This window comes from Bos mutus, chromosome 8 (genome assembly GCF_027580195.1).
Source record: "Bos mutus isolate GX-2022 chromosome 8, NWIPB_WYAK_1.1, whole genome shotgun sequence".
In the NCBI taxonomy this organism is placed as follows: Eukaryota; Metazoa; Chordata; class Mammalia; order Artiodactyla; family Bovidae; genus Bos; species Bos mutus.
The window spans coordinates 2,688,303-2,715,486 of record NC_091624.1 but is presented as its reverse complement, the minus strand read 5'-3'; the positions used below and the strand labels follow the sequence as shown (position 1 = coordinate 2,715,486).

The window sequence follows — 27,184 nt, the reverse complement described above, 5'->3', positions numbered from 1 at the left end:
ACCTCTCTCAGCTTGTATCTTTATCTATAAAGTGGGGAAAACATGCCTTCCTCCCAGGTCAGTCACCAACTTAAGGGTGGTGCTCACGAGTGAAGCAAGTGCAGTGGGCGCTCAGTAAACGGGAGTTCTCATCATTTCATGGTTGTTTAAAAATGGACCTGCAGCCTGTGCAGAATTAAAAGCCATCTCATCTTTCTGTACTGTTTCCACAATATTACGCTGATGACATCAGGGGATTACGGGTCTGAATCTGGCATTTCGGTCTAAGTCCTGGCTTCCGGCCCTGGTGTGACCTTGGGTGAGTGATTTTTTACCCCTCAGAGCCTGGGTTTCCTCCTCTATAAAAGAGGACGATCATAATCCCACCTCCTCGTGGGGTTTTTTATGCAAGTTTCATGAAATGATGCCTGTGAGCGCTCAGCTTGGTGTCTGTCAGTTGGCCAGGCACTCCATCACTGTCTGGGATTCTTGTTTCTGTTATTACTAGACTGGGACCCCACAGGATACAAAGTGAGTGGTTTCCTGGACCCTGGCACCCTCAGAGCAACCCTGCGAGGCTAGGATTTTCACCTTCATGCCGAAGAGGAAACCGAGGCTCAGCAGGTCTCTGGTCTGGAGGTCCGTAGGGAGCAGGGGCCATGAGGGGTGGTGCAGGGCCTGTCTGCTCTCCTGGGGTACAGCTGCGGGAAGGCAGAGGACGTCTCTCTCCTGCTGCCCGGGCGGGCCCAGCATCCCACCCTCTGGCTCCTGCACACACCATCTCCTCCAGACCCAGAGGGCAGATCCTCTCCTGAGACTTCCCGGGGCGGGCAGAGAAGGGTCCAGGAGCCCCACAGTCACGTGGCCTCGAGTGACCTCCTCTTCTCGGGGCCTTGGTTTCTCCATCTGAGTGTGACTCACACCGGAAGAGTGAACCCTGACCCCACCACTGACCCGGATGGGGCTTGAACACATCACTTCCCTCTTCTTAGCTTCCGTGTCTTTGCCTACAAACAGGAGCCAACGGATGGGTGTGATAAGGGGGTGTTAAGTGAAAAAACGAGAGTAAAGCTGTAATTAGTATGATTTAAACGGATTTTTTTTTAAGTCTCTCTCTGTGTGTGTCTGTGTATGTACTGTTTCAAAACGACAAAGAACATTTACTAAAATGTTCCCAGTAGCTCTCTCAGGACACTGGGCCCACGACTGGTTTTTTTTTTTTTTTTCCTTTTTGTACATCACTTTTGTAGTTATCCAGTGTTTCTACCAGAGGACATGTCTCTTCCCATTAGAAATGGACAATTAAAGGCAGACCTAATAGCTGCCCCTATGGCTCAGGGTGGTCCGAGATGCCCTGCAGACCCCACTGAGCTGGCCTATGAGTGCCCAGTGAGAGTGAAGTTCCTGCGGTTGTGCCCACATGCCCCTCCTCACGGGCACCGTTGGGGTGACAGGGTGGTTCCCACAGGCTGGCCCTCAGGCTGGGAGCAGAGAGACCCATCTCCTCCCAAGGCCCCCCATGAAGATGTGACCTCATCTTGGCTGAAGACACAAAAGGAACGGAAATTCCTCGTTAGTCTAGAAGGAGAGCAATTAGAAGCCAGAGACCGGCTCCTAACTCCACTGCCTCCCTTGTTCCCACTTGACCTTAGGGAGGGCACCTGGTCTCCCCGCCTCAGGTTCCCAGTTTCTAAAAGGATATTCAGCTCTGCCTGCCTCATAGGGGTTTATGAGGAGCCAGCGAAAGAGTGGATTTGCCTGCGTCTTGCCTCCCCGCCCCTGAACCACCTGTAAGTGGTGGGGCCTCTGGGCACGGCGCATGTAACACAGGGCTCTGGTGGAAGATAAATGAGTGAAGGCTTAAAATCACCATCTCACCCTGCTGCCAACTGCCTGAAGGCCCACACACAGGTGATTGGAGGCCCTCCCACCCTGATAATGCCAGGCAGTTGGGACCACCTAGGATGCCTTCTACACTCCAGCCCATCCTACATTCTTGCCTCTTCCTCTTTGGTTCTGCCTTCCACACGTTACCTGAAGGCAAGACAGCATCCCATCTCTGGGCGTTTACTCTTCCCCACACCCCTATCCTCTGCATCTCCAAATATTTAAAGGCTGAGTTTACACGCCACCTCTTCCAGGGAGCCCTCCCTGCTTCAACCAATGGGTCTGGACTTCCCATGCTTTCTCCGAGCTTCTCTTATGTATCACTTTCATTGATCTTATGGATCTGTTTTGCCCACTGAGCTAAGAGTTCCGTGAAGATAGAGTGCACCGCTTATCTTTCCCCGCCCACCAGGGTCCAGCACCGTAGGTCTCAATAAAGCTCGGACGAAAGAATGGCTGCGGCTCACACTGTCAGAAGAGAGCGTGTCTCCTCCCATCAGACACAGGTGGTGAAAGGCACAGCGTGGCAGTTGTCTCTAGAAGTGCTCGTCCCACAAAGCCCTTATTAGCTCAGCGAGCAGGCATGGTTATTCCTTTGTCAGGACACCAGCTTTGAGACAAGTGTCCCCATCACTCGTCTCTGGTTTCCACACGCGTCAAGGAAGCAAGTCAGCCTCATGACAGGTTGTCAGCACTGGGGACGAGAAAAAGAAGTCCTGACGTGTTGGTAGCCTGTCGTGTTTGGCGAGATGCCACTACCCTGGAGCTCTGGCATTGTATTTCAGCCTCGTGAAAGCCCTGTGGGCGGGGCGGGGCCAGGCAGGGCGCTTCTCCGCGTTTGTAAGTGAAGAGGCTGAGGCAAGATGGGATACCGGGTCTGTCCTGGGGGCTGGGCTCTTGGTTTTCTGATACACTGAGCCCACTGGGCCGTGCTGCCCCCTCACCTCCCAGGGAGGGCCAGCCTCAGAAACATCGGGCTGGAGAGGACAGGCAGGGCTGCTAACCCATTTCACAGATGAGAACACTGAGGGTCTGAGGAGTGATTCACAGCCTCAGCAGGTACAGGAGGAGTAAGCTGCAGAGAAGGCTGGAGGGGGAAAGGTGAGGGGGCTGCTCTGGAGCTCTGCATGGCAACATGAAGCCTCAGGGCTCTGGGAGGATGGGCCAGGGTCCTGCAGCAGGTTGCGTAGCGACCTCCAAGGTGAGAGGACAAGCGAGCCCTGGCCCAGCCAGCCAGGCAGCGTGCCCCCGCTTCTTGCCAGCCTCTCCTGTGTAGCATCTCCTCTGAGGTCAGCGAACTTGGTGAGTGAGGCAGGCGGGGCAGTTCCCCCGTTACAGACAGAGGACCAAGGAGGAGAAGCTTGGGTACCACCTGCAAAACTAGTCCACCCCGAGCTCAAAAGTCACCACCAACTCTCACAACCCTTCATGAAAACTGCAAACGAGATTAAAGAACGGTTCTTTCTCTGGTTTTATACACACAAAAGGACAGCATCTGCGGGTGGCTCAGAGGTCCTGACCCGTCAACCAGAGATGTGGTTACCTGGGTTCAGCAGGTGACATAGGATTCTGTGGCCGAGGGTGGGGCCCCCAGGCAGGAGCACAGGGAGTGTGGGTCCCTCTCCTTCTCCACGCTCCTGGGAGCTCAGAGCCCCGGTTTCACCTGGAGGAGGTGGAGGGGCCTTTGGCTGGGGGAGGCGCAGGACACAGGGCCTGCGTGTGGCTCTGTATAGAGGGGAAGCCGACTGCCAGGCCCAGGAGGGGCAGTGCCATGAGGGCCAGCTCGCCCACCTCGAGGTGCTGAAGGTGAGTCAGGACACTGGAGGGCATGGGGCTCCTGAACGCTGCAGCTCGTGGCCTCAGCTGGCCCAGGGGGCCAAGAGTTAGAGACTTTCTGGGCTTGGAAGGAACCGTGAAGGTCTTCAAATCCACCCCCGTTTGATGCCCTCCCCAAAGCGTAGCCCTCTGCGGTTGCTTGTTCACCTCCAGTGCCGGGGAACTCAGTCCAGCCTGGGACAGACTGAATTACACTGGGCTCCATCCTTTCCACCCCTGGTTCCGGTTCTGACCCCCGAGCAGGAAGAGAGCAAGCACGGTCTCCACGGTGACCCGCAGAGGCCTCCCCATCCCTGGAGCCCTTGGCTGAGGTCCCGCATCTCCAGCTCAGCATCCACGCCCCAGCCTGGTCCCCACACCCTCCCGCTCTTGGCCAGAGTCCATGTCCACGTTCAGGGCTGGGGTGGCTCTCGGCCTCCAGTTCTGCGTGGTGAGTGCTGGGGGGTCAGTCCTGCACCACCTCCCTCTGGACCTTCCGCCTTCATGGGTCGGCCCCAGGGTCCCGCCACTAAGTTGACGGCGAGTCCCAGCCAATCTGTCAGCCGGGCTCAGGTGGTGCCAGCCCCGGCCCGTCATCATGCCCTGGGGTCCTGGGCACGGGGGCCGGGACCTCGGTCATCGTGCAGCCTCTTCCGAGCGGGTCTCCCGAGGACTCGGGCGTGGATGGCTCGGCCCGCCGCTCTAAGTGTTAGTGTCCACGACGCACTTGACGAACATGGTGTCGTCCTTCACGTAGGCGTGCTTGGGCGACTGCAGCTTGTTGAGGGGGAAGAAGAGCGGGCAGCCGCTGGCCACGTTGGTCTCGCTCTGGGGCCGCTGGAAGGAAGCGGAGTTCAGGTCGGGCCGGAAGGCGTCGATGGCGTGTTCACGGTTGTTCTGGTCCAGCAGCATGAAGGTGACCTGCCGGGCAGCGTGCTAGGTCAGGCCCGGGTCTCACCCTGCCGTCCCTCTGATGCTGAGCTCACACTGCTGTTGCTTTGATTTAGCTCCTCCGGACTCTTTTGCAACCCCATGGACGATAGCCAGCCAGGCTCCTCTGTCCACAGGATTTTCTGGGCCAGAATACTGGAGTGGGTAGCCATTCCCTTCTCCAGGGCATCTTCCCCACCCAGGGATCGAACCCACATCTCCTGTACTGAAGGTGGATTCCTTACCACTGTGCCACCGGGAAAGCCTGAGCTCACGCTGAGCAGAAGCCAAAGAAAGAAAGAAAAGCCACACGTGGCACGTGGTGAGAGCTTGAAAGTAGAAACTCCTGGTACCATGAGTAGGCTCCAGGGGTGTTCTACGATCAGGGCTCAGACGTTCTATCTGACAGGAAGGGGCAACTGTCAACTGTGGTTGGCTGTTAGGGGCTAAAGGCGAGACTGAGTCCTGACAAGGAGGCTGGACCCCTTAAGCCAAGATGCCCCTTTCTGCTCGGAGAGGTTGACCCTTCAACCGCAGCTGGATCCTCTGGGACAAGGCAGAGGGGTAAGAGCAGCCAGGCCTTCCACTGAGCGGATGTCAATTCCATCCTGAAACACAAACCCAGCTTCTGTTCTGCACAGGGGCCCTGTGTGTCCCCAGGAAGCCAGTGATCTTGAAGTGACATATATTCTCCCCTCCGGCCCACACCACTGAAATACCCGTCACCCCCGCCGCAATGGTTCTCAAACTCGGCTGCACTTTAGAATTCCCTGGGAAGGTCTGAAAATTCCCAGTGCCCAGGGCTCACCGTTTACGGTAGTGGGGCCCAGTCATTAGAATTTTTAAAACTCCCCCAGAACGTATGGGAACCGGTTTTGACCTACTGACTCATACCCAGACCCCGTGGTGCCCCGCCCCCAGCCATTTGCTCTCCCTCATCCCCCTTCACCGCCGCTGAGGTCTGGAGTCCACACTCTCCCCCACCCTCTTGCTGCTGCTGCTCACTTTTGGGGGAATGCCTGCCACACCTCCGCCTCCGGCTGCCCTTTGAAACATTCTTAACAAACTTTATATTTTAGAGCAGTTTTAGGTGCATGGCAAAATTGAATGGAAAATACAGAGATTTCAAGCCTCGCCACACTGCCTCCTACACTGTCAACGTCCCCCACCCGAGAGGAACGTTGGCTGCAACTGATGAACCTGTGCTGAGACATCATCTTCACCCGAAGTCCCTAGTTTACTTTAAGGTTCACGCCTGGTTTTGTACATTCTCGGGTCTGGAAGGTGTATAAGGACAGGAATCTGTCAGTATCATATCAGAGTATCCAGTAGTGTAGTGTTAGTGGCTCAGTCGTGTCCAGCTCTTTGCAGTCTCATGGACCGGTGCCCTCCAGGCTCCTCTGTACGTGGGAGTCTCCAGGCAAGAATACTGGAGTGGGTTGCCATGCCCTCCTCCAGGGGGTCTTCCTGATCCCAGGGACCGATCCCGGGTCTCCTGCACTGCAGGCGGATTCCTGACCGTCTGAGTTACAGGGAAGTCCCTCAGAGTATTTACACTGCCCTAAACCCTCTGCGTTCCACCTATTCATCTCTCCTCTCCTCCATGAAACCCTGGCAACCTTTGATCTTCTCACTGTCTTCACAGTTTGCCTCTTCCAGAATATCATATAATTGGAATCCTACCGTATGTGGGCTGCCGTCTATGGGGTCGCACAGAGTCGGACACCACTGAAGCGACTTAGCAGCAGCAGCAGTATGTAGCTTCTTCAGATTGACTTCTTTCACTCAGTTAACATGCATTTAAGGTTCCTCCATATCTTTTCGTGCTCCCTCGCTTATTTCTTTGGAGGCTAAATAATACTCTGTTGTCTAGACGGGCCGGTTTATCTACGCATTCACCTACTGAAGGACATCTTGGCTGCTTCCAAGTGTTGGCAGTCATGAACAAAGGTGCTATCAATATCTGTCTGCAGGGTTTTGGGTGGACTTAAGTTTTCAACTCATTTGAGTAAATGCCAAGGAGTCACATGGTAAGAGTATGTTCAGTTTTGTAAGAAACTGCAAACCGTCATCAAAGTGGCCGGACCATTTTACACTCCCACCAGCCATGCGTGAGGGTCCCTGCTGCGCCATGTCCTTGCCAACACCTGGCGTTGCCAGCACTGGATTGTGGCCATTCTTAAAGGGATACGGTGGCATCTGCCTCTCGCCCTTTTTCTGAGAGTGCTGCTGGCAGGCTAGACCCACAGTACCTCCTATAGGAAGTTTTCTTTATTCACCCCGCTGTGTGAACTCCATCTCTACATGTCTTCCAGGGTGGCTGGTCCAGGCATTTCAGCTCCTGGACTCATGCAAGCAGCAGCCTTGGCTACTAGAGGGGAACTCAGACTCTTGTTTCATAATCGGGGAAACTGATAACACAGAGGGTGAAGGGCTCTCTGCACACAGATAAGCTCGTGGCTAACCCAGGAGCAGGACCCAGGTCTCCTCCACCCGAGGAAGCCCCTCGTTTCCCAGTCCCGTACCTTGTTCCTGAAAGGCCATGGCAGCAGAGCATCATACTCCCCTCTCATGATCACGATGAAGAGGGACAGGTGGGTCCTCTTCCCCGTCCCATCCCCATTCAGGTAGAGCCGCAGGCACAGCTTGTATCCGTACTTGGCGGTGTAGAAAGCTGAAATGCGGAAGCCAGAGTCATTGCCAGGGCAGCTGGCAAGTGCTAGACTTTGCAGATGAGGAAACTGGGGCTGGCAGTTAGGCAAGCCCAGGTCATGGCCCCAGACTGTGACATCTGGGATTGGAGCCGCTTCTCCACCATAGAGCATCAGGGGGCTTCCCCGGTGGCTCAGCGGTAAAGAATCTGCCTGGAAGGCCGGAGACGCGGCTTCAAACCCTGGGTCAGGAAGATCCCCTGGAGAAGGAAATGGCAACCCTCTCCAGTGTTCTTGCCTGGGAAATCCCACAGACAGAGGAGCCTGGCGGGCTACAGTCCATGGGGTCGCAAAAGAGTTGAACATGACTTAGCGACTCAACAATAAACAAAAACATAGAGCATTAAATCTTGGAGACCACCTGAACCGCTGGATGTCAAGGGCCACCAGAATCACAGACTGCCAGGACCCAGGCCTGGAGTTTCTGACTCAGCAGTGCAGGGTGAGGACTGAGAATTTATGTTTCTGCCAGGGCACAGAGGCGCTGCTGGCCCCACCACACTCCCGATTTAACCGACGTGCACTTCGTAGTCAGGAGCCGGAGCCCAGCAAGGGGAAGTGACCGGCCCACAAAGTCACAGCGAGCTGGGGTCAGGGCCAGAGTGAGGGGCCCGGCCTCCTACGTCCCAACACGCAGCTCTTTCTGCAGCCCCAGGCTAAGCGGCTGGGGTCTCCTGGGGGCTGGGAGGGAGTGGGGAGACTCACAACCTGCCTCGGCACAGGCCCCTGGGATGAATCATCCCCTGGTGATTAGGTATAGGGCCTGTGGGCTCTCTCCTGGGCAGCTGAAAGAGCCATCTGAGTGTGGGTTCCAGCAGCTGTCCCCATGAGGGCCCGTCTGGGAGGGGCAGAGCGGGGACAGCTTGTGCAGGGCAGGAAGGCGTGGAGCGGGGACAGGCTGACGGTCTGACTCATCTCTGCCCTCTGTGCTTTGGTAGAACAGGAAGCCAGAGACACTGCTTGCTTTTTCCCTCTTTGGAAAGCAGCCAGGACAAAAAGCTTACGTGTAGAGGGCAAGGCCACCCCACGAAGGAGCTGCCCCGGTTCCTGAGGCAAGGCGCCTGGCTTGGGGGCCCACCTGCCCTGTGGGGTGGGGCAGACTCCCATGCCCCCTCTTAATCCTAGCGCTGTTGGGCTTGGGTGAGTCAGAGGAGCTGACGGACTGGAAAGGCATGAGGTTGGAGCAGACGTGAGTGGGGGTTAACACTGCCTTCAGCAGAAATCCTCCTTAACAACCCACCCATTTTCCTTAGATGCACACGAGGGAGGCAAGGGGGAAAGCACAAGGTCTGAGCACAGACACACACAGCGTTACATAAGCAGGTCTCAGCTGAGGAAGAGCAACACCGACCGAGTAACTGCCTGCTTTACGCAAGATGGTGTGCCAGGCCCCGGGATCCCAGGAATGAGTAAGAACTGCCCTGATTTACACAATACTCACTCACATGCTCCCCACAATTGTACACAGATGCCTGTGGTTTTACCTAGATCTCCCCTTGTCTGATTTCAGGTCACTGGGTCTCGGAGGGCTGGGGCCCCTGTGAAAGCCATCCTCCACTCCCCTCGAGTCTGCACAGACTCGGGTTCACAGCGCACTCCCTTTCAAAACCGGTATCCACACAAATGACTCAGGTGACTTATTCCTAGTTGCAGAATGTAACTGGTGTTCAGGGAGGCAGAAGGCCAGCCTGGTGCCCACAGCCACTGCTCCACACGGCAGGGTGGGGAGGAGCCCGCCACCTCCACAGGCCTGGCAGGGCCGGGCCTCTGAACGGCCGCAGGCCTAACCGTATGCAGCACAGCTGTCAGAGCGGACCACCCCCTACCCCCGGCTTGTCTCCTGGGCCCCGTGGGGCCTGCCTCCCCTGCAGGTGCCGGTACCGGCCGCCCCGCGCTTGCCGTCCCGGGAGGAGTTACCTGGGGAGAAGAGGCTGACGGTCCTGCCACAGGCCGACTCATGGCATCGGCGGGTAACGTTGGTGATCTTCCAGAGGAAGGTGCCGTCGTAGGAGGCCTCCTCCACGAGGCGCAGGCTCTGCTCCAGCTTGCCCAAGGCCTGGTCCTTCTGGGCCAGGGTCTGCTGCAACTCCAGCACCTGAGGCGGGGGAACCCATTTAGCCAGAGGCACAGAACCCAGCCTGAGCGTGAGGTATGGATGGCGGGATGTAGAGACAGACACAGCTGTTCCCCAGATGGCCTTCCTGACCTTGCCTCCCTCAGCTGCAGGCGTCTCTCTCTGCATATGCTGCCCTCCTGCCTGGAATTCTTCTCCCTCCCTTCCCCACTGGCCAACTCCTATTCATCCGTCAGGAACCCGGCTCACATAGCCCTTCCCCTGGGAAGTCTTCGACCACTGCCCTAGTTCCGCTGGTTTCCCTCTTCCCTCTCTGTTCTTACAAGCGTCTGCGATATATTTTTCTGCTTTTCCTACAGGATAGATGGTCTCCCCTATCAAGGGCTGGGCCCATGCTCATTTTATCTGTGGCCATTTGGCTCAGATGGTAAAGAATGTGCCTGCAACACAGGAGATGCAGGTTTGATCCTTGGGTTGGGAAGACCCCTGGAGAAGGGAGTGGCAACCTACTCCAGTATTCTTGCCTGGAGAATTCCATGGACAGAGGTGCCTGGCGGGCTACAGTCCATGGGGTTCCAAGGAGTTGGACGTGACTGAGTGGCTTCCACATGAGTTGCATAGTGCCTGGCATGTAAGGGTTGAGCCACAAAACTTGTCAAGGAACTGAAGACATGGTCACTGCCCTTGTGGGGAGCGGGCAGGCACTGCCTTCCAACGAGGGCAAGAGTTGCATAAATCAATTCTTCACTCTGTCCCTCAAAGCCCGTGTTGGGCTCTTCTAGTAGTTCCTCCATTGACATTTGAAAAAAAATACAAATTTATTCCCAGGGATATTCAGGTAGGGAAGTCAGGAATGGAAGTGAGCATCCTTAAAGAAAATCAAATCCCTAATTTTACAGATGAAAAAGTCACAGTCCTGTGACTTGCTCAGATCTACATAGCAAGTGAATGGTGGGCCTGGAACCAAAATCCAGGCTGAGCTCAACATAAGATGGTGATGTAATATTGTTGCCCCACAAGAAGCAACACAGCATTGTGACTGGTCATATTAAGAGAAGTATAAGCTCTGCAACAAAGGAGGTTACAGTCTGACTCAACCAAGAACTGTCAGATAAGTGAATTATCTGGTGGTGTGGTACCATCATGCTGAAGGGTGGAATTCTTTAGAGACTGAGCCAGAACACAAGAAACACAGTCCTCTGAAGAAGTGTGGACACTGGGGGTGTTTAGCCTAAAGAAGGAAACACTCAGCCAGGGCATTATTACTGACTTCTCATCTCCGAAGAACTTCCATGGGGGCTAGAAGTCAGATGTTTTGTGGGCCCCAAGGAGCAGGGAAGACAGAGGGACTAACTTTGGCTTAGTATGAGGGAGAGCTTTCTAAGCGTGAAAAGTGTCCGACAGTGGAATGAGGTGCTTGGGGTGGGAATAGTCTACTGCAGAAGAATTGACGCAAACAAAAGGAGGCGCTGGATGGGGGGTTGAACTATCACTTCTGCTTCAGTCCTCTTCCTAGAAGGTCTCAGGACACAGGAGAGAGATTTTTGATGAGGGCACGGCTGGTCTGTACAGGGAGGAGGCATAGGAGGAAGGCTGGTCCATTTGCTCTGGAGACCAGATGGGGCAAGGGGTAGGGGGGCCCTGAGCTGCCTTGAAGGTGAACTTGCCTCCCAGGCTCACCCTCTGCTCCAGGCTCAGGATGTGTTCGCGGTCCAGCTGGCTCTGGTGAATGGAGGCGGCCAGGGCCAGGTGGGAGGCCTCCACCTCCTTGTTGAGGACAGCGACAATGTTCTCGAACACACACAGCTTCCCTTCCAGCTCAGTCAGGAGCTTCTCCTTCATGAAGTGATGCAGGGCCAGCTCGTCCTGGCTCTCGGAGCAGGGGGCCCGGTAGCAGTCCACCTCCAGGTCCCCGGCCACCTCCACGGCCCCCTGCAGCTGCAGGTCTGACAGGTTCCGTTCCAGGGCCATGGGCCCGTACCCCAGGCCAGAGCCCAGCTGGGCCTTCCACTGCTTCATGAACCCCAACAGCAGGTTCAGGTGGGCGGCCTGGGAGGTGACCTCATGCTCCTCCATGAACTTTGGGCTTCCCTGCCGAAAGAGTGGGGCTGATCAGTGAAAACAGAGGAGGAGGAGGAGGAGGGAGCACCAAGGAGCCAAGGAGAGTCCTGCCATCACAGGTTACCAAGGGATGTCATATCCATTCACCCAGCAACGGGAAGTACACAGCGAGAGGGACGTGGAGAAGGGCCCTGGCGTTAGACACGCCCGTGCTGAGCCGTGTGCACTCCAGCTTCCAGAGCAGCCGTTCTGTCCTGCCCTCAGCACAGTGATGATTCAGGACCATGGAGAGAGGCACAGGGGTTGGGGGTAGTGGGGAGGGGAGGGTCATTTTTGTGATGCTACTACAATGCTCAGGTGAGACTTTAAGAAGAACTCCCCTGAATACAAAGATGATTTACTAGTGATTTTTTGGCTTGTGAGCCACGTAAGGTACATCCAGAGCAGCAGCTAGATGTTGGGGGAAAACCCGAGGGGCTGAGCAAGGAGGTCTGAGACTGCAGTGTACAGACCTCCTTTCTCACACCTAGATACTTACCTTGAAGGAGCAGCCAACACCTGCAAAGGGGCACCCAACTCCAGCCTCAGCCACCTCGGGGTGATCCTGGAAATAAGAACCACGTCACTGGATGTTGTGGGGGTCCCAGTGGCACGGGCGCTGTCTGTGAAGCACCAGCATCCACCAGGCAGGGGCTGGGCTGGGCCACGAAACTTTGCACAAGCTGTTCATTCTGCCTGGCTGATTTCTTTCCACCCTTCAAGCTTCAGCCCTTCTGTGACCCTCCTTCAAAATGAGATCAGAGCTCCTGCTGTGATCCTGGGAAGCACTGCCGCCCCTCTTGCTGGGACAGGTTCCACCCAACTCACTCTTTGGTTGCCCCCACTGGTCTGGGAGCTCCCCGAGGGTCCCAAACAAGCAACCTGGCAATACCGTTAACCTATGCATAGGTCTGAGGAGTTTGGAAAATGGCTTTCATGGTCATAGTTCTTCTGAGGGCCCCAAACAACACTCTGGGATGGCAGGGTAGGTTTTCTGTTCCCATTTGATTGATGAAGAAACTGAGGCTCACAGAGCGGAAGGGATTTACTCAAGGAGGAACAGCTAGGAGACTGCACAGCTCAGGACTCTTCCCACCACATGTCTCTTGTTGTCGTTCAGCCGCTAAGTCGTGTCGGTCTCTTTTTGACCCCATGCACTGCAGCACTCCGGGCTTCCCTGTCCTTCACTATCTCCCAGAATTTGCTCAAGCTCATGTCCATTGAGTTGGTAATGCCATCTCTGTCTCTTACCAAAAGCAAACCCAAGAGAGACTGGGAGGACTTTTTTCCCCCAAAACATACACCTATAAAGGCCTTAAATACAGAATATATAAAGAACTCTTACAATTCAATAATAAGACAGAGAGCCTAACACAAAATGGGTAAAACACTGAACAGATACTTCATAAAAGGAGACACATAAATGACAAGCCTATGAAAGTAGGGTCATCATCACCAGCTGTCAGAGAACCGCAAATTATTATAAAATGCCATTGTCTGCTCACTAAATGGCTAAAATTTAAAAAGAATGGCAATACCAAGCTTTGGGGAGAATGTGGAAGAACTGGAAAATACTTGCAGGTTGCTAGTGGGAATAAAAGTTATGACGAACCCAGACAGCATGTTGAAAAGCAGAGACGTTACTTTGCCAACAAAGGTCGGTCTAGTCAAGGCTATGGTTTTCCTGTGGTCATGTATGGATGTGAGAGTTGGACTGTGAAGAAGGCTGAGCGCCAAAGAATTGATGCTTTTGAACTGTGGTGTTGGAGAAGACTCTTAAGAGTCCCTTGGACTGCAAGGAGATCCAACCAGTCCATTCTAAAGGAGATCAGCCCTGGGTGTTCTTTGGAAGGACTGATGCTAAAGCTGAAACTCCAGTACTTTGGCCACCTCATGCGAAGAGTTGACTCACTGGAAAAGACTCTGATGCTGGGAGGGATTGGGGGCAGGAGAAGAAGGGGATGACAGAGGATGAGATGGCTGGATGGCATCACTGACTCGATGGACGTGAGTCTGAGTGAACTCTGGGAGTTGGTGATGGACAGGGAAGCCTGGCGTGCTGTGATTCATGGGGTCGCAAAGAGTCGGACACAACTGAGCGACTGAACTGAACTGAGTGGGAATGCAAAACGGTGCAGCTGCTTTGGGACAAACTATGGCATCATCTCATAAAGTTAAATCATAAAGGAACCTACAGATCATGCTTACCAAGCTAGCAGATAACCCACACATTCCACTCCTAGGGATTTACCCAGGAGAAACTGAAAATGTTTCCATGTGTTATGTAAACGTTCCACAGCTTTACTCGTAACAGGCCCACACTGGAGGCTGTCCGAGTTTTCATCTGCTGGTAGATGGGTGAACAAAGTGTGGGGTGTTCATACCCAAGGACACTCACCACTCAGCAACTGGATGGACTAAATTACTAACGTGTGCAGTAACAGAGCGACCTCAAAACATTCTGCTGAATGAAGAGTCAAACACGGAAGACCGCATACTAGAATTCTATTCCAAGTTAATTTTTTCTTCTGATAATAAAAAAAAATTGTTTTGGCTTCACCATGCAGCATGTGGGATCTCAGATGCCTGACCAGGGATCAAACCTGTGCCCACTGCTTTGAAAGTGCGGAGTCTGAACCACTGGACCGCCAGGGAAGTCCCTAGGATTTCATTCTCATGAGATTCTAGAAAAGGCAAAACCGTAAACAGAAAGCAGATCGGTGGCTGCCTGGGGCTGCAGCTGGGGGAGGCTGACTAGCCAGGGGCGCAAGAAAGTTTTATCTGGTGCAGAAGCACTCACGTTCTTAATTGCAGGTCACATGATTGCAGGTATTTACCGGCATCCATCGATCTGTACACTTAAAATGAGTGAATTTTATTACACATAAATAATATACTGACTTTCCAAGAGCTTTGTTGCTGTTTTTAATAAGCTCACGGGGCGATGTGAGGGGAGATCTGGACGGGATGACAGAAGTCTTTGGGCAAATATAAAGTCATACTAGTCATCCTTCCGTACAAGTTAAACAAGAGAGAGCTGTGGGTTTCACGAGGCAGTTGACTGGAACACAGAGCACAGCCCAGCAGAGGGCCGCCCCACGGGGCCCCACTGCCTCAGGCTTCGGGCACAAGATGTTCCCAACAAGGAACAGAAAACAGATGTTTTCTGGGAGGGAGGCAGCCTTGGCAGGGAGACCAGGCGGGCTCCGCAAAGTACCCCGCGATGCAGCTTCTCCCAGCAGGTAGCTTCCTGATGTGCAGGGAGGGCAGAAGACCCGAGGCCGATGGGGACCTGGTGATGGATGAGGGGTGACTGCTCAGGCCCTGAAACTGCCTCCAAGCCCGCGATTCGAATCCTCTGCGGCTCGAAGTGAGAGGCAGAGGGAGGTAAGAAGGTGCAAGTGAGAAGACTGATGGTGTGGTCCCAGAGTCGCACACGGGTGGAGGCAGGCGTCCCTCTGGCAGCTGAGCCTCATGGCGTTGTGCTGTGCATGAGAGCCCAGGCGGACCGGCAAGCGCTGCGTGCGCGGAGCAGGCATCCTGGTTACCACGTGTGGCAGAGGAGCCTGGGGCCGGCCGCTCATGCAGGCAGAGCAGAGGCTGCTGGGGGCCGGCCAGACTGCCACCGCCAGCACTGCCTCTCGCTCCCTGGGGTGCCTACAGGGGGTGGCTCTGGAGCCGCCTCGTTGGGGTGCAAAGCACGTTTCTGTCAGTTCACACACTTAGCTGTGTGGTCCTGGGGGACTTATTAACTCCCCCACGTCTCAGTTTCCCAATCTGGAAAATGGAGACAATAATAGAACCCCCCCACCCCATGGAGTTATGGTGAGGATTAAATGCCACAATACACATAAATTCTGATACGAGTGACCTATTCTGTTATAATAACATACCACAAATTTAATGGCTTAAACAGCCCACATTTATTATCTTACGGTTCTGGAAATCATAAGTGCTAACATCAAGGTGTCAGCAGGACTGTGTTCCTTCTGGAGACCAGAGGGGAGAACCTGTTTTCTGATCTCTTCCAGCTTCCAGAGGCTGCCTGCATTCCTTGGCTCATGGTCCCTCCCTCCAGAGTCAGAGGCAGCAGCAGAGCATCTTCCAGCTTCCCTCTGATTCTGCCTCTCTTGTCTTCCTCTTTTGAGGACCATTGTGATTACAGTGAGCTCACCAAATAACCGAGTCATCTCCCCATCACAAGATCCTTAACTTAGTAACGTCTGCAAAGTACAAAGACCCTTTTGCCATTGCCATGGGCTGAGCAGCGTCTGTGCGTACTAAGTCGCTTCAGCAGTGTCTGTCTGTTTGTGACCCTATGAACTGCAGCCCCCCAGGCTCCTCTGACCACAGGATTCTCTAGGCAAGAATGCTGGAGTGGGTTGCCATGCCCTCCTCCGGGGGATCTTCCCAACCCAGGGATTGAACCTGTGCCTCCTGCATTTGAAGCTCAGAGTCTTAACCACTGGACCACCTGGGAAGTCCCTGGAGACCTGGTCTTTAACGAGGTGATTAAGTTAGAATGAGGTCATTAGGATGGGCCCTGCTCCAGTGTGACTGGTGTCCTTATAAGAAGAGGAAGCGAGGACACAGGCATTCAGAGGGAAGAGGATGCGAAGATGCTGGGAGAAGACGGCATCCACAAGCCAAGGAGAGAGGCCTCAGGAGAAGCTGACCCTGCCTGAACTTCTTGCCTCCAGAACTTCGAAGAAATCCATCTCTACTGTTCCCACCACCCAGTCTGTGGTCCTTTGTCACGGCAGCCCGAGCAGACTAATAGTTACAGAAGCCAACGTATTCACAGGTTCCCGGGATTAACACGTGGACAGCTCTGGGGAGCATCATTCTGCCTGACACATACTTGGTTTAGCCCTGATGAGCAGGGGCAGACCTGCTATTAGGATAATTATTCGTGTGGATGAAGCACTGCCCGTGGGACATCTTTCTCCTCCCCCTTCATGGCTGTCACACACGCACCTGTTTAATCTTCACACCTCAAAGTTGCAGGAATTCTGTAAAACCCTGTTTCCCCATTGGATTTCTCAGGGGCTGGTCGAGGCGAGGAGCATCCCTACATGCACGTGTATTTCTAGAGAACCAAAGCATTTTTGCAAGCCACCTCCTAGGATCCCTGCAGTCATCCTTCAAGGCAGGCAGGGTGGAGTTGGTTTCACCTCAGTACACGTGGGAGACCTGGGCGAGTGGCTCAGCCTGGGTCATGCGGAGCTTGTACTAGAGAGGGGCCCAGTGTCCCGCAGGCACGAGCCCTTCCGGGGCCGCGGCTTTCTCCACCCCCGTGTGAGCACAGCCCTGCTGGGCCTCCCAGGACCACCCAGAGGAGGTCGGGGCTCTGAAGTTCTGCTTCTCTTCACGGAGGTGACGAAACTGAAGCTCAGGGAAGGCTGCTGACTTACAGGAGACGATGCAAGTTTGGGGCAAAGCTGTGGTGGAGGCCAGGCGCCTGGGATCCACGTCCAGGGCCCTTCCTCCCCACTGGGGAAAGAGGGGTAGCTCATCTGAAGGCAGGGCACTAGAGAGGCAAGCGGGCTGGAGCCACGGAGGAAGAAGAGGGCATCCGTCCTGGGCCAAGCCTGTGCCACAAGCGGCCCCTGTGTGAGCGGCCTCATGGCTGGCAAACCGCTAAAAATAAAACTTGCGGTGGAATTTCCTCTGAGGAGGAAACAGAGAAAACACAATCCCAGCCCTGAGCGAACACTTGTCCTTCTGTCCACGTCCGAGAAGTCAGGGGGCGTGGTGTTCCCGGCTGCCTACTGACCCAGGCCCTTTGGGACGGGGTCAGCAGAGGGCTGTTGGGGGGCCTCCACTTGAGGACCCGGGGGCCTCTGATAATGTGGGTGTTAAGAGGATACTGGGGGCACGAGAGAAACCTCCGTGAAGCCACCGCATGGAAGAGAGGGCCTGCAATGTGCCGGGCACTGCCCACACTGCTGTGCTGGGCACAGAGGCTGGCCAAGGTCTTTGAGGGCTGGACGGGGTGTTTTTGCTTACATCTCAGCTAGCGCTGAGGGAGAGGCTTTCTACCAGGACAGGGTGGGCCCGGTCCACCCGCCAGGTCCTGCCCTCCTCTGCATCTGAGCCAGTTTCCTTTCTGGCAACCTCTGCTTGGCTCAACTGCCACCTCCTCCAGAAGTCCTGCTTGATTCTCCTGGTTGAAAGGAGTCTTGCCCATTCCTGTTTTCCCAGTACTTGCTGGATTCCAGCACTTAAGACTGACTAGGTATTTAAACCTGTGTAAACAAAACACTTGGGGTGATCCCCCCTCTGGAGGCAGTAGAGAGGTGCCAGGAGGCCCGGGGGCAGGAAGAAGGAGGCTGGCTCTGCTTCCCCTTTGCGCTAAGACTGGTGCAGGCACGCCTCTTCCCTGAGCCTCCATATGTCACCCATTGGTATCGCCACAGCCCATGACGTAGGATGTCATGGGACAGATGAGGTCACAGATGCAACTGCCAAGCTCAGAAGTGTGAGGGGCCTCATTTCCAGGGGCTGGATTTCAACAGACACAATCAGCATGGAGGCCGAAGACGGATTCGAGAGGGAAGCAGTCAGCGTCCTCACACAGACGCAGGACGGCCTCGGGGCGCAGGAGGCTGACGCCTTGCCTTTTGCGGCCCGAGGGAGACACGTCAGCTCAGTACAAAGGGAGAAGAAAATGCACGGCAGTTAGTTCTTCACGGTGGACACGGTGCTTTTGTGCAGCGATGAGCTGCCCGTCACTGCAGGGACACCAAGCCACTTGGCAGGAATCCAGTACAGAACGGAAATGGGACTAGACGGCTCGATCTCTGATGGTTCTCAGATTCTAGGATAATTTGAGGCATTCTTGTAAGCCACTGGCAGCAGAGGCCAGCCTGCTTTCGATCTTTTCGAGTGGCCTCAGAGGGAAGAGACAAGAGCAGCAATCCCGTCCCCAGGGTCTCCCGCAGCCAGGACTGATTGCTATTTCCCAGGCTGTCCCGCCAGGCAGTCCCGACTTCACGGTCACTCCTGGAGGAAGGTCATTCCAGCCAGAACCAAGTCTCTAACTGGCTCAACAACCATCCTTTAACGTCTGCCTCTTACAGGAGCTAATCAGTCCAGGGCTCTGAGCGCTTAACAAAGCCGGAGGAGGAGGACAGACTGAGGAGCGCAGAGAGGGCTCAGCTCAGCCGGCTTCCGGCCCCGCCCCTCCGCCCCACCCACCTCCACTCCCAGGTTTCCTCAGACACGTGTGCAAAGTGTTGCTTTATCATCCGCTGCTTTCCTTTGGTCAAAAGTCCCCCCAAAGTTCCCATCGGGCCAGGAGCTGGCGGAGTCCCTGGTCTTTCCACTGTGGCTTTGTGCAGGTGTCAGACCACTGGCTCCCGCCGCCCCAGCTTTCCACGGGGTGCACCCCCCACCCCCTGCGCTGTAGCCTGCTGAGAGCCTGTAATTCCATCTCTGGAGCCACTCCACTGGGTCAAAGGCATCAGGTTTCACACTGCACCCTGCAGGGCCCTAGGAATCTACAGTCTCCGGGGGCTGGGGCAGGAGAAGGAAGAGGGGTGACCGCAGGGCCAGGGGTCCAGGCTCCCCTTCTACTTCCATCTGATTTCACACTAACAAGGATGAAAAAATTAGAACTACTGAATTGGGAGATATTAAAATATCTCTGCTTTATGTTAGCTAGGATTTACACAATGAATCTGGATTCATTCCGTTAAGAGGCAAGACTAAAGCAAACCAGAAACAATCGTCCTGATGCCTTCAGGCAGGTAGTTGCCTTTGGAGGGTGCAGCACAAAGGGTGGAGGCCCACTGAGCACAAAGATGCCCTAGAGGGAGGTTTGGGAAGTTATTCCAGGGGTGTTAATCCTATCAGCTCTCACCAGTGGTAGAGAATAAAGTTCCGGGAAAATGCATTAGATCCTTACTGTGATTCCCTTGAGGGTCTGTGGGGCAGAGGGCTGCTGAAGAGAAGAGAGGAAAGCCCTCAAAACCAGCCCTGGTGGGACAGGCGTCCCCCCAACTTTCTGGAGGAGAGGGGGCCGGAGCGGGGAAGGGGGAAGGAAGCATGGAGACCTGGACAGCAGGAGGGAGAGCGCCCCGCCAGCCAGTGACTGGCAGTGGGACATTGCGGGCACTGAAAAGGCCGTGTCCAAGGCAGCGTCTTCATTTCACAGGGAGACAAACAGGAGCCATCTCAGCCGTGCGCTGAATTATATAGCCATCCTTGACACCAGGCTCCTGATGCCCCCTACCCCCACCCAGGGCCACAGTTTGGCCAAGGGAAGAGCTTTGGTCCAAAGGAGCCGGGTGCCTGGCAGTGTGGACAGCTCGGGTGGCTGGGCTGGTGAGACCTTGGTCACCAGGGAGCTTTGCAATGAGAATCCCCAGTGGGTGTCGGGGCCCCACATGTAAGAAAAGGGGGTTAGATTTAGAGCCGGGGTTAAAAGCTCTGGATTCACAGACCAGTACCAGTTTTGTTTGCTTTTTAAATTAGGAGATCAACATAAAGATTGCCGCTTTTTAATTTTACCCCAAAAAAGGCTTTACCCCCAATTCCATCATCTGTCACGATCATTTCCTTTATACAAAGACAAGCACAGGAAGGGCATCGTCTCAGAGTAAAGGGTGATTCTATAAATGCAAAGAACTTAGTTTTGTAAGAAAAAGTCATGGCAATTTTCTTTCTTTTTTCTTTTTTTACCTTTTTTGTCATGAACTGGTTTGGGAATGAACCAGGGTGGGTTGCCATGTGGGCACCTCTGGGCTGGACAGATGACCCGCAAGGGTCTTTCCAGCTCAGAAGGGTCGGGGTTCTAAAACGGTGCCTGAGGATGTCTCTTTGGCCCCTCTTACTCCTTCCACACAGCTTGGGGAAGCCGGAGTAGTGAGCTGAGGCTGGCCTGACCCTGTCAGAGAGCAAACAGGGTCAGAAAGAGCTGTCTGCACCAAGAGTTGGCAAACTCTTTCCGGAAAGAGCCAGAGAGTGAATATTTGGGGGCTGGAAGGCCTCTGTTACAACTATTCACCTCTGCCTTCTCAGGGCCAAAGCGGCCACAAGACATACATGACTGAGCTGTGGCTGTGACCCAATCCAACTCTATTTAGGGATCTGGAAGCTTGAAGGCTGGATCATTTTCATGCGTCACAAAATCTCATTCCCCTGTTGACTTTTGAAAACCCTTTACGTGTAAAAACCATTCTCAGCCCGTGACTGTGTTCAAACAGGGGGCAGGCCGGGCTGGGCCCGAAGGCCGTGGTGTGTGGATCCCCGAACAGACTCCCACTCTCACCCTGAACCTGTGGGTCAGCCAGGAGGCGTGGGACAAGGGGCTTTCCCGCTGTGAACAGTCTAGACTCAGGACAAGCAGGGAGGTGCCTACCAGCGCAGACAATGGACAATCTTTCCCGGCAGCACCAGCTTACCTTCTCCTGAGACAGAAGGCTTCCTGGACTTTCAGATGGGGTGTCATCCCCTTTGCATTTGGGACAGATCCGATCCTCGTCATTCCTGGGAACACGAGAACGAATGCCACTGAGCAAAGCCTTCAAGACTCCATGACACCAACCTCCATCCCCAGAGCCCCAGAGGCCTGGGCCTTGCCCAGCATGGCAGCTGATACCCATGAGCATATGGCTCCATCCCAGACCCACCATTCCCACACCTCAAAAACACTGGGCACCCAACGTCTTCCCATAGCTTGCAGTGAGCTTCTCTGGCAGCCGAACCTGATTTGAACTGACTAGGCTGTTAAAGCCCTTCTTATCCCACTTAGTATGAATATTTACGTTTGCAGAAGTATCACAGCTTGATGCTTGAACATAAGGCATGTCCCCAGTCCCTGCCGGGAGAATGGCAGAGTAATGTACTGACTGGCTTTTCAAAAATCTGAAAAACTTTCTCGTTTTTTTCTTCAATACATCTGAGCCCAGGGGTTCGGTTAAGGGATTGTGGGTGTGTACTATTTAAGTTCTTTGCAGGTTCCTCTATTTTATTCTGGTCTCTTATTTTTAGTAATTACAGATGACTCCGGCCTTTCAGAATAAGAAGGGGCCTCCGAGAATGCCCATCCTGGGATTCCTAACCAGGAGTGGGTGTCAGATTCTGAATGCGATGACACATGGGCTTACATGCTTTTGTAAAGTGATCTGTTGCCCAGCAAGTGCCCCCGGTCAGGCCCATTTCACAGGGAGGAGAACGAGGCCTCAGAGGACGTAGGGGTGGCCCGAGGTAGAGAGATGCAGGGCAGACCTGGAACCCTTCCCCGCCCCACCACGTTTTGGAAGAAAAGGGAAGGAAACCAAGAGACCCACTGCCAAAGCCTGAGACGAGCCCAGGATGGTAAGACCAGTCAAGCTCTGCTCCCCGCCCCATCTGCCCTTGCCAGCATCACCACCTCTCTTGTCTTTCTCTTAGCCTTCTCCTTTGTCAAAGCATTTGAACTTCTCAAGTTTGCCTCAGAAGTTTCCCAACCCCTAACCTGTAAAGTCCCCAGCAAAGGTCACGCTGGGGGCGCATGGCCGTTTAAGAATACCTCTGCCAGGAAACTGACCTCATCTCTCCATTAGGCCTTGCTGTCCTCTTATAACAGTGTCCACCTTTCCAAGGCTCTTCTGAGGAGTGTTTGGCACACAGCTGGTACATAACAGTTGCATAATAAGGTGGGATACTGATGATCATATTGATGTCGCACCTCTTTGAATTATTTATAATATACACATTTTAATATATATGGTGTATATTGTATATTTTTATACATACGCCAAATGCATGTATTATATATAAAGATGCGTTCACTGCTCAATTGCATCTGACTCTCATTGCAACCCCATGACCATAGCCTGCCAGGCTCCTCCGTCCATGGGATTCTCCAGGCAAGAATATTGGAGTGAGTCACCATTCCGTTCTCCAAGAGATCTTCCTGACCTAGGGATCGAACCCAGGTCTCCTGCACTGCAGGTAGATTCTTTACCATTTGAGCCACCAGGGAAATATAAAGGTATTTGTATACAATATAAAATATAAAGACATTTATGTACAAATATATGGGAGATGGTGAAGGACAGGGAAGCCCGGCGTGGTGCAGTCCATGGGGTCGCAAAGAGTTGGACATGACTTAGCAACTGAACGAAGCCAATATACACATATATAAATCCGTAATACATGAACATACAACAGTGTACTAGATACTTCTGTCCCCTTTGGAAGACTTCTCAGCACAGTCCGAGGTGACGGGTGATACTGTGGCAGGAGACACATCTGTCCAGCGGTTTGTCATTTACCCAGGAGTTTATAGATAAATTCCCTATCATAAGAATCTTTTGAAATGTTACTGATTGGGCCTTGTAACAATCCTGGGAGGTAGAAAATCACTTTACGGGCATTTTATTGACAAGGGGGCTGAGGTTTTGGGACATTAAGCCATGCGCACAGGCCATATAGTAAGTAAGTAGCCCAGCTGGGCTCAGAGGCTCTGCCACCCTTGACGGCCTTCAGCAGAGGGAGCTGAGGGCTTTCTGTGGCCCCTTCTCCTTCCACCAGAAGTCAGATGGGGTGGTATCGGGGAAGCCGAGGCCAGAGAGATGCAGTCACCTGCCTGAGAGCCAGGGGTCCGCTCGCCCTCGCCTCCCATCAGGAGTCCCTCCCTGGCGCCTCCTCCCCACCCGCCCCTTCTCCTCCGACCCCTCACCTCACTTTCTCAGAGAGACAGACGGTGCAGCAGAGAGGCCCGGGCTCTGGGGGGTCCTGGCAGGCGGTGGGGGGGCACCCAAAGGGGAACTCGTTCTCATCGGGGGCCGGGCGGGGGCTGCTGGCTGAGCCAGAGGCCATCCCGGGGTCCCAGGCGGGCCGGGGGTGCAGGGCCTAGTCAAAGCTCCTCAGGGCAGGGGCCCAGCCCTGCGAAGTCTGTGCTGGAGAAGTGCTCTCTGCTGGGCCACCGGCTCTGATATGCGGGCGGCTGATGCCTTTATCTTCTCGCTGGCTTGTATGGTTTGACGTCACAGCTGAGTCACAGCAGGGAAGAGACAGGAATTACCCTTGGTGGTGCAAAAAATCCCCTGGATGGTAACTGCAGGCTTCAGGAGTGTCCAGTCATTCTTTCGAGTGAGAGGGAGGTGAAGAGCAAGTCAGACAGAGAGAAGAACCACGTCACGGACTTTCAGGGACGGCAGTTCAGAGTTTCCCCTGTCGGGGGACCTCAGGCTGCCACTGGCTTCCTCCACCTCCTCCCCAGGGACAGGGGCAGAGAGAGCTCCAGTCCCTGACTTGTCTGTGTTCCCTGGGCCCTCCAAGCAGTCTGGGATTCTCAGTGGGGGTGATCACCACTCCAGTGGAAATCCCCAGGGTTCTGGAGGCAGGTCCAAATATGAAAGTTCCCTGCTTACGAGCTCTGCCTCATCCAGAGGTGAAACTCACTTCCTCACAGTGGGTCTCAGTTACCCCATCTGTAAAAAACTAAAAAAGGAATTGCAACAGGGCGTCTCCAAGCCTTCTGTGGGCACTAAAATTCCAGGACCCCATGGCCAAGGTAACCAGGGGCAGCAGGAAGGCCCCTGATGGCCCAGCCCTGCCCAGGGCATTCTTTATCAGCACGGTGATGACACCATGGACTGCTCAGGGCCCTACCCCCACAGCCCCACTAAGGAAATCATAGGTGGCCACAGACTCGGGTCAGCCACCACCACTTCCTGGCACTGAGGAGAACAAAGGTCTAAATAAATACAAGGTCACGGAGACTTGGTCTCAGCAGCCCAGTGGGAGGCAGACCCACGGCAGTGTGGGAAGCATGGCTCCTGGCATACCTCCTGTGCCCCGGGCAACGTTTTCCTTCCTATTCCTTAGAGCAAGCTGCTGGGAATTCCGCAGGTGCACAGAGGCACAGAGAAGCCTGGTCTGGAGTCACACAGCAGCCGGTGGCAGAGCGCGACTCGTGCCAGGTCTGTGTGGCTCCAAGCTCTGTGCTCCTTCTCCCGCTCGAGAGGAGACAGCAAGGCAGCGTGGAGCCTGCAGAGCCCAGGACGGAGGGCCAAGCTGCTAGCCTCTGTTTTCTATCAAGTGGAAAAGACGGGCTTCCCTGGAGGCTCAGATGGTTAAGAATCCACCTGCAATATGGGAGACCTGGGTTGGATCCCTGGGTTGGGAGGATCCCCTGGAGGAGGGCATGGCAACCTACTCCAGCATTCTTGCCTGGGAGAATCCCCATGGACAGAGGAGCCTGGTGGCCTGCAGTCCATGGGGTCACAAAGAGCTGGACACGGCCTTCCCTGGTGGCTCAGACGGTAAAACGTCTGCCTACAACGCGGGAGACTTGGGTTCGATCCCTGGGTCGGAAAGATCCCCTGGAGAAGGAAATGGCAACCCACTCCAGTATTCTTGCCTGGAAAATCCCATGGATGGAGGAGCTTGGTTGGCTGCTGTCCATGGGGTAGCAAAGAGTCGGACACGACTGAGCGACTTCACTCTATCAAGCGACTGAGCACAGCACAGATGGAAAAGGCAATCAACCCCTCCACATCTTTCTGTCCTGCTGGGCTGCCGTTACGGGTAATGCGAACTTTCACAGCAGTTTCAAATCATGGGCTTTGAGTTGGGGTCCTGAGTTCATCACTCACTAGCTCTGGGTCCTGGGGCAAGGTCAGTAACTTCTCTGCATCTCAGTTTTTGCATCTGCAAAATGGGGATAATATTAATACCTGCCTCACCTGACTGTCGTAATAACCAGATGAGACTGTGGGTGAAAGTGTGGCATGGTGCACAGCCCAAGTGAAGTGCTCAGAAGGCTTTGATATTGATGGCACAGCCCTTCCAGCTCCTCAAGATCAGGAAAAAAGATTAAAATGGTAAATTATGCTTATAGTGTTTTCACATTCATTAACTTTAGTGGAGCCTCACAAGTGGGCAAGGTAGGTCAGATGTTATCCTCTGAGTCTAGTAAATTCAACTGCCCACCTTCCCTGGAACGATGCTGAGTCTGCCAGGGGTTGCTGGCAAAAAGGGCACGACATCCTACGCTACTGCTGCAGTGGAAATCAGGTTCTCCAGCTTCACCCGGGCCAGCCCTGGCCTGGCCCTTTCAGCAAATGATTCTGAAGGTTGCTTCATGGAGACTGTCCAAAAGCCACTCACTTAACCATACACCCCAAACCTGCCAACTTTTCTGCATCCCCAACTGTTCCCTCCTTCCCTTGGTTCGGCATCCCAGATTTCTCTCTCTGTCCAAGTTCTTGGGTCCCGTTCTCTCTCCTCTGCCTTCACCGCCTCCCAGCTCCTTCCTATCAGCCTCGACATGTGCCCAAGCTGCTCTAATGATTAAAAGCGAAAAGTAGCAGGTGCCGTGTTAAGTGCTTTTACAGGCACATCTCATCTCATCTTCACGGGAACCCTAGGAGGCAGGCATTGTCATCTTCAACCCCATTTTACTGAGGCTCTAAGAAGTTCAGTGACTTGCCTAAAGGCTCACAGATACTGAATGGGGACTCCGGATCCCTGTGTTCTAACCACACGCGGTGCTTTAAAACGCATTACACATTCCTCTCCAGCATCTATCTACACGCTCTCCTCAGTTGAACAGAACTTTGAGAACACACTGTCTACAAAGGCGCTCCGCTTCCTCACTCCAGTCGAGGCTGCCCCAGGCCCGCGGCTTGCCCCAGTTTCTATCCACCTGGCCCTGTGGCCAGCCCATGCCACGCCTCCGGGCGCCTCCTAATTCCCTTCCCTGCTGGGGCTCCCCACCCCCACCCTCGCACTTCTTGACCCCTTTCTCTTCCGAGGATTCTCGGCGCCGCGCACTCGCGTCTGCCCGGCCTTCCCTTCGTCTCTCGGGCCGCAGCTGGACCAGACCACTTCCCCCCGGGAGTCCCCGTGGGCCGCCCCAGGGATGGGTGGACTCCTGGCTCTGCGATCCCACTGCACCCCGCCACCGGAGCCCAGTCCCCCGCCTCCTGGCTCCGTGAGGCCAGAGGGCCTGTTCGAGCTCCCAGCCCGGTTCGTGCGTCCCCCCGAGGGCGGCCGTCACCCCCCGCCGCATCTCCAGATGCGCGCGCAGCGCTGCGAGCAGAGCCGGGCCCGGGCTAGTCAAGGATGAGCGACCGCAGCGCGGCCGCCGGGGGAAGGGCAGGGGGCAGCGAGTCCGGGGCAGGGCTCGGCAGCCCGGACTCCAGGTCCCAGAGGCGCGGGGAGGCTAGCACCTGGGGAGCCCAACGGGGAGCGGGGGTCCCCGGAGTCCCGGGGCAGGCGGGGGGCGGGGTGCGCTGCACCCACCTCGCTGCCGCCGCCGCCTCCCCCGGCGGCCCGGCCGGAGCTTCCGGTGGCGGGAGGACTTGGCCCCGGCGGCGGAAGCCGGGGAGGGCGGGCCCGGGGCCGGTTCCTGCAGCCCGAGCCGCCTCCCGAGGCGGCCCCGGGGCGGGGCGGGCGCTCCCCGCTGGGGAAACTGAGGCGCGGGGCGGGATCCATGGTGTGGCGGTCTGTTTTTGCACCGAAAACCCACCTGCTTCCGTTCCCCTTCTCCCGGCGCGAGTTCATGGCACACGTGTGGGACTCAGTATGAAGTATTCGCGGAATAAACGAATGCAGACTTGGGACTCGAACTATCCCGGCCCCTGCCTGCCTGCAGCCCCTTGCGGGGTGGGGCGAGCAGTAGTAACACCCGCGTCTTAGCCCTCTTGGGTTCCGGCAGAGATCCTAGCTCAGCGCTTACTGAGTTGGA

The 27,184-nt window shown here is 54.9% G+C and overlaps 1 protein-coding gene across 8 annotated transcripts; it reads right to left on the bottom strand.

Moving 5' to 3' along the window:
- Window positions 1–1,073: 1,073 nt before the first annotated feature.
- TRAF1 (TNF receptor associated factor 1) lies at window positions 1,074–27,184 on the bottom strand. 8 transcript variants are annotated; one of them, XM_070374988.1, is made up of 8 exons: window positions 26,966–27,184; window positions 23,168–23,573; window positions 20,904–20,988; window positions 11,996–12,061; window positions 11,077–11,487; window positions 9,240–9,417; window positions 7,137–7,285; window positions 1,076–4,602 (listed from the first exon to the last, which is right to left on the bottom strand). In XM_070374988.1, exons 2-8 carry the CDS (start codon window positions 23,305–23,307, stop codon window positions 4,384–4,386), a joined length of 1,248 nt encoding a protein of 415 aa, XP_070231089.1. In that variant the 5' UTR covers window positions 23,308–23,573; window positions 26,966–27,184; the 3' UTR covers window positions 1,076–4,383. The 8 variants fall into 8 exon arrangements, with proteins under 8 accessions (XP_070231093.1, XP_070231092.1, XP_070231089.1 ...); XM_070374990.1 differs by lacking the exon at window positions 26,966–27,184 and adding an exon at window positions 26,740–26,767; XM_070374986.1 differs by lacking the exon at window positions 26,966–27,184 and adding an exon at window positions 24,279–26,732.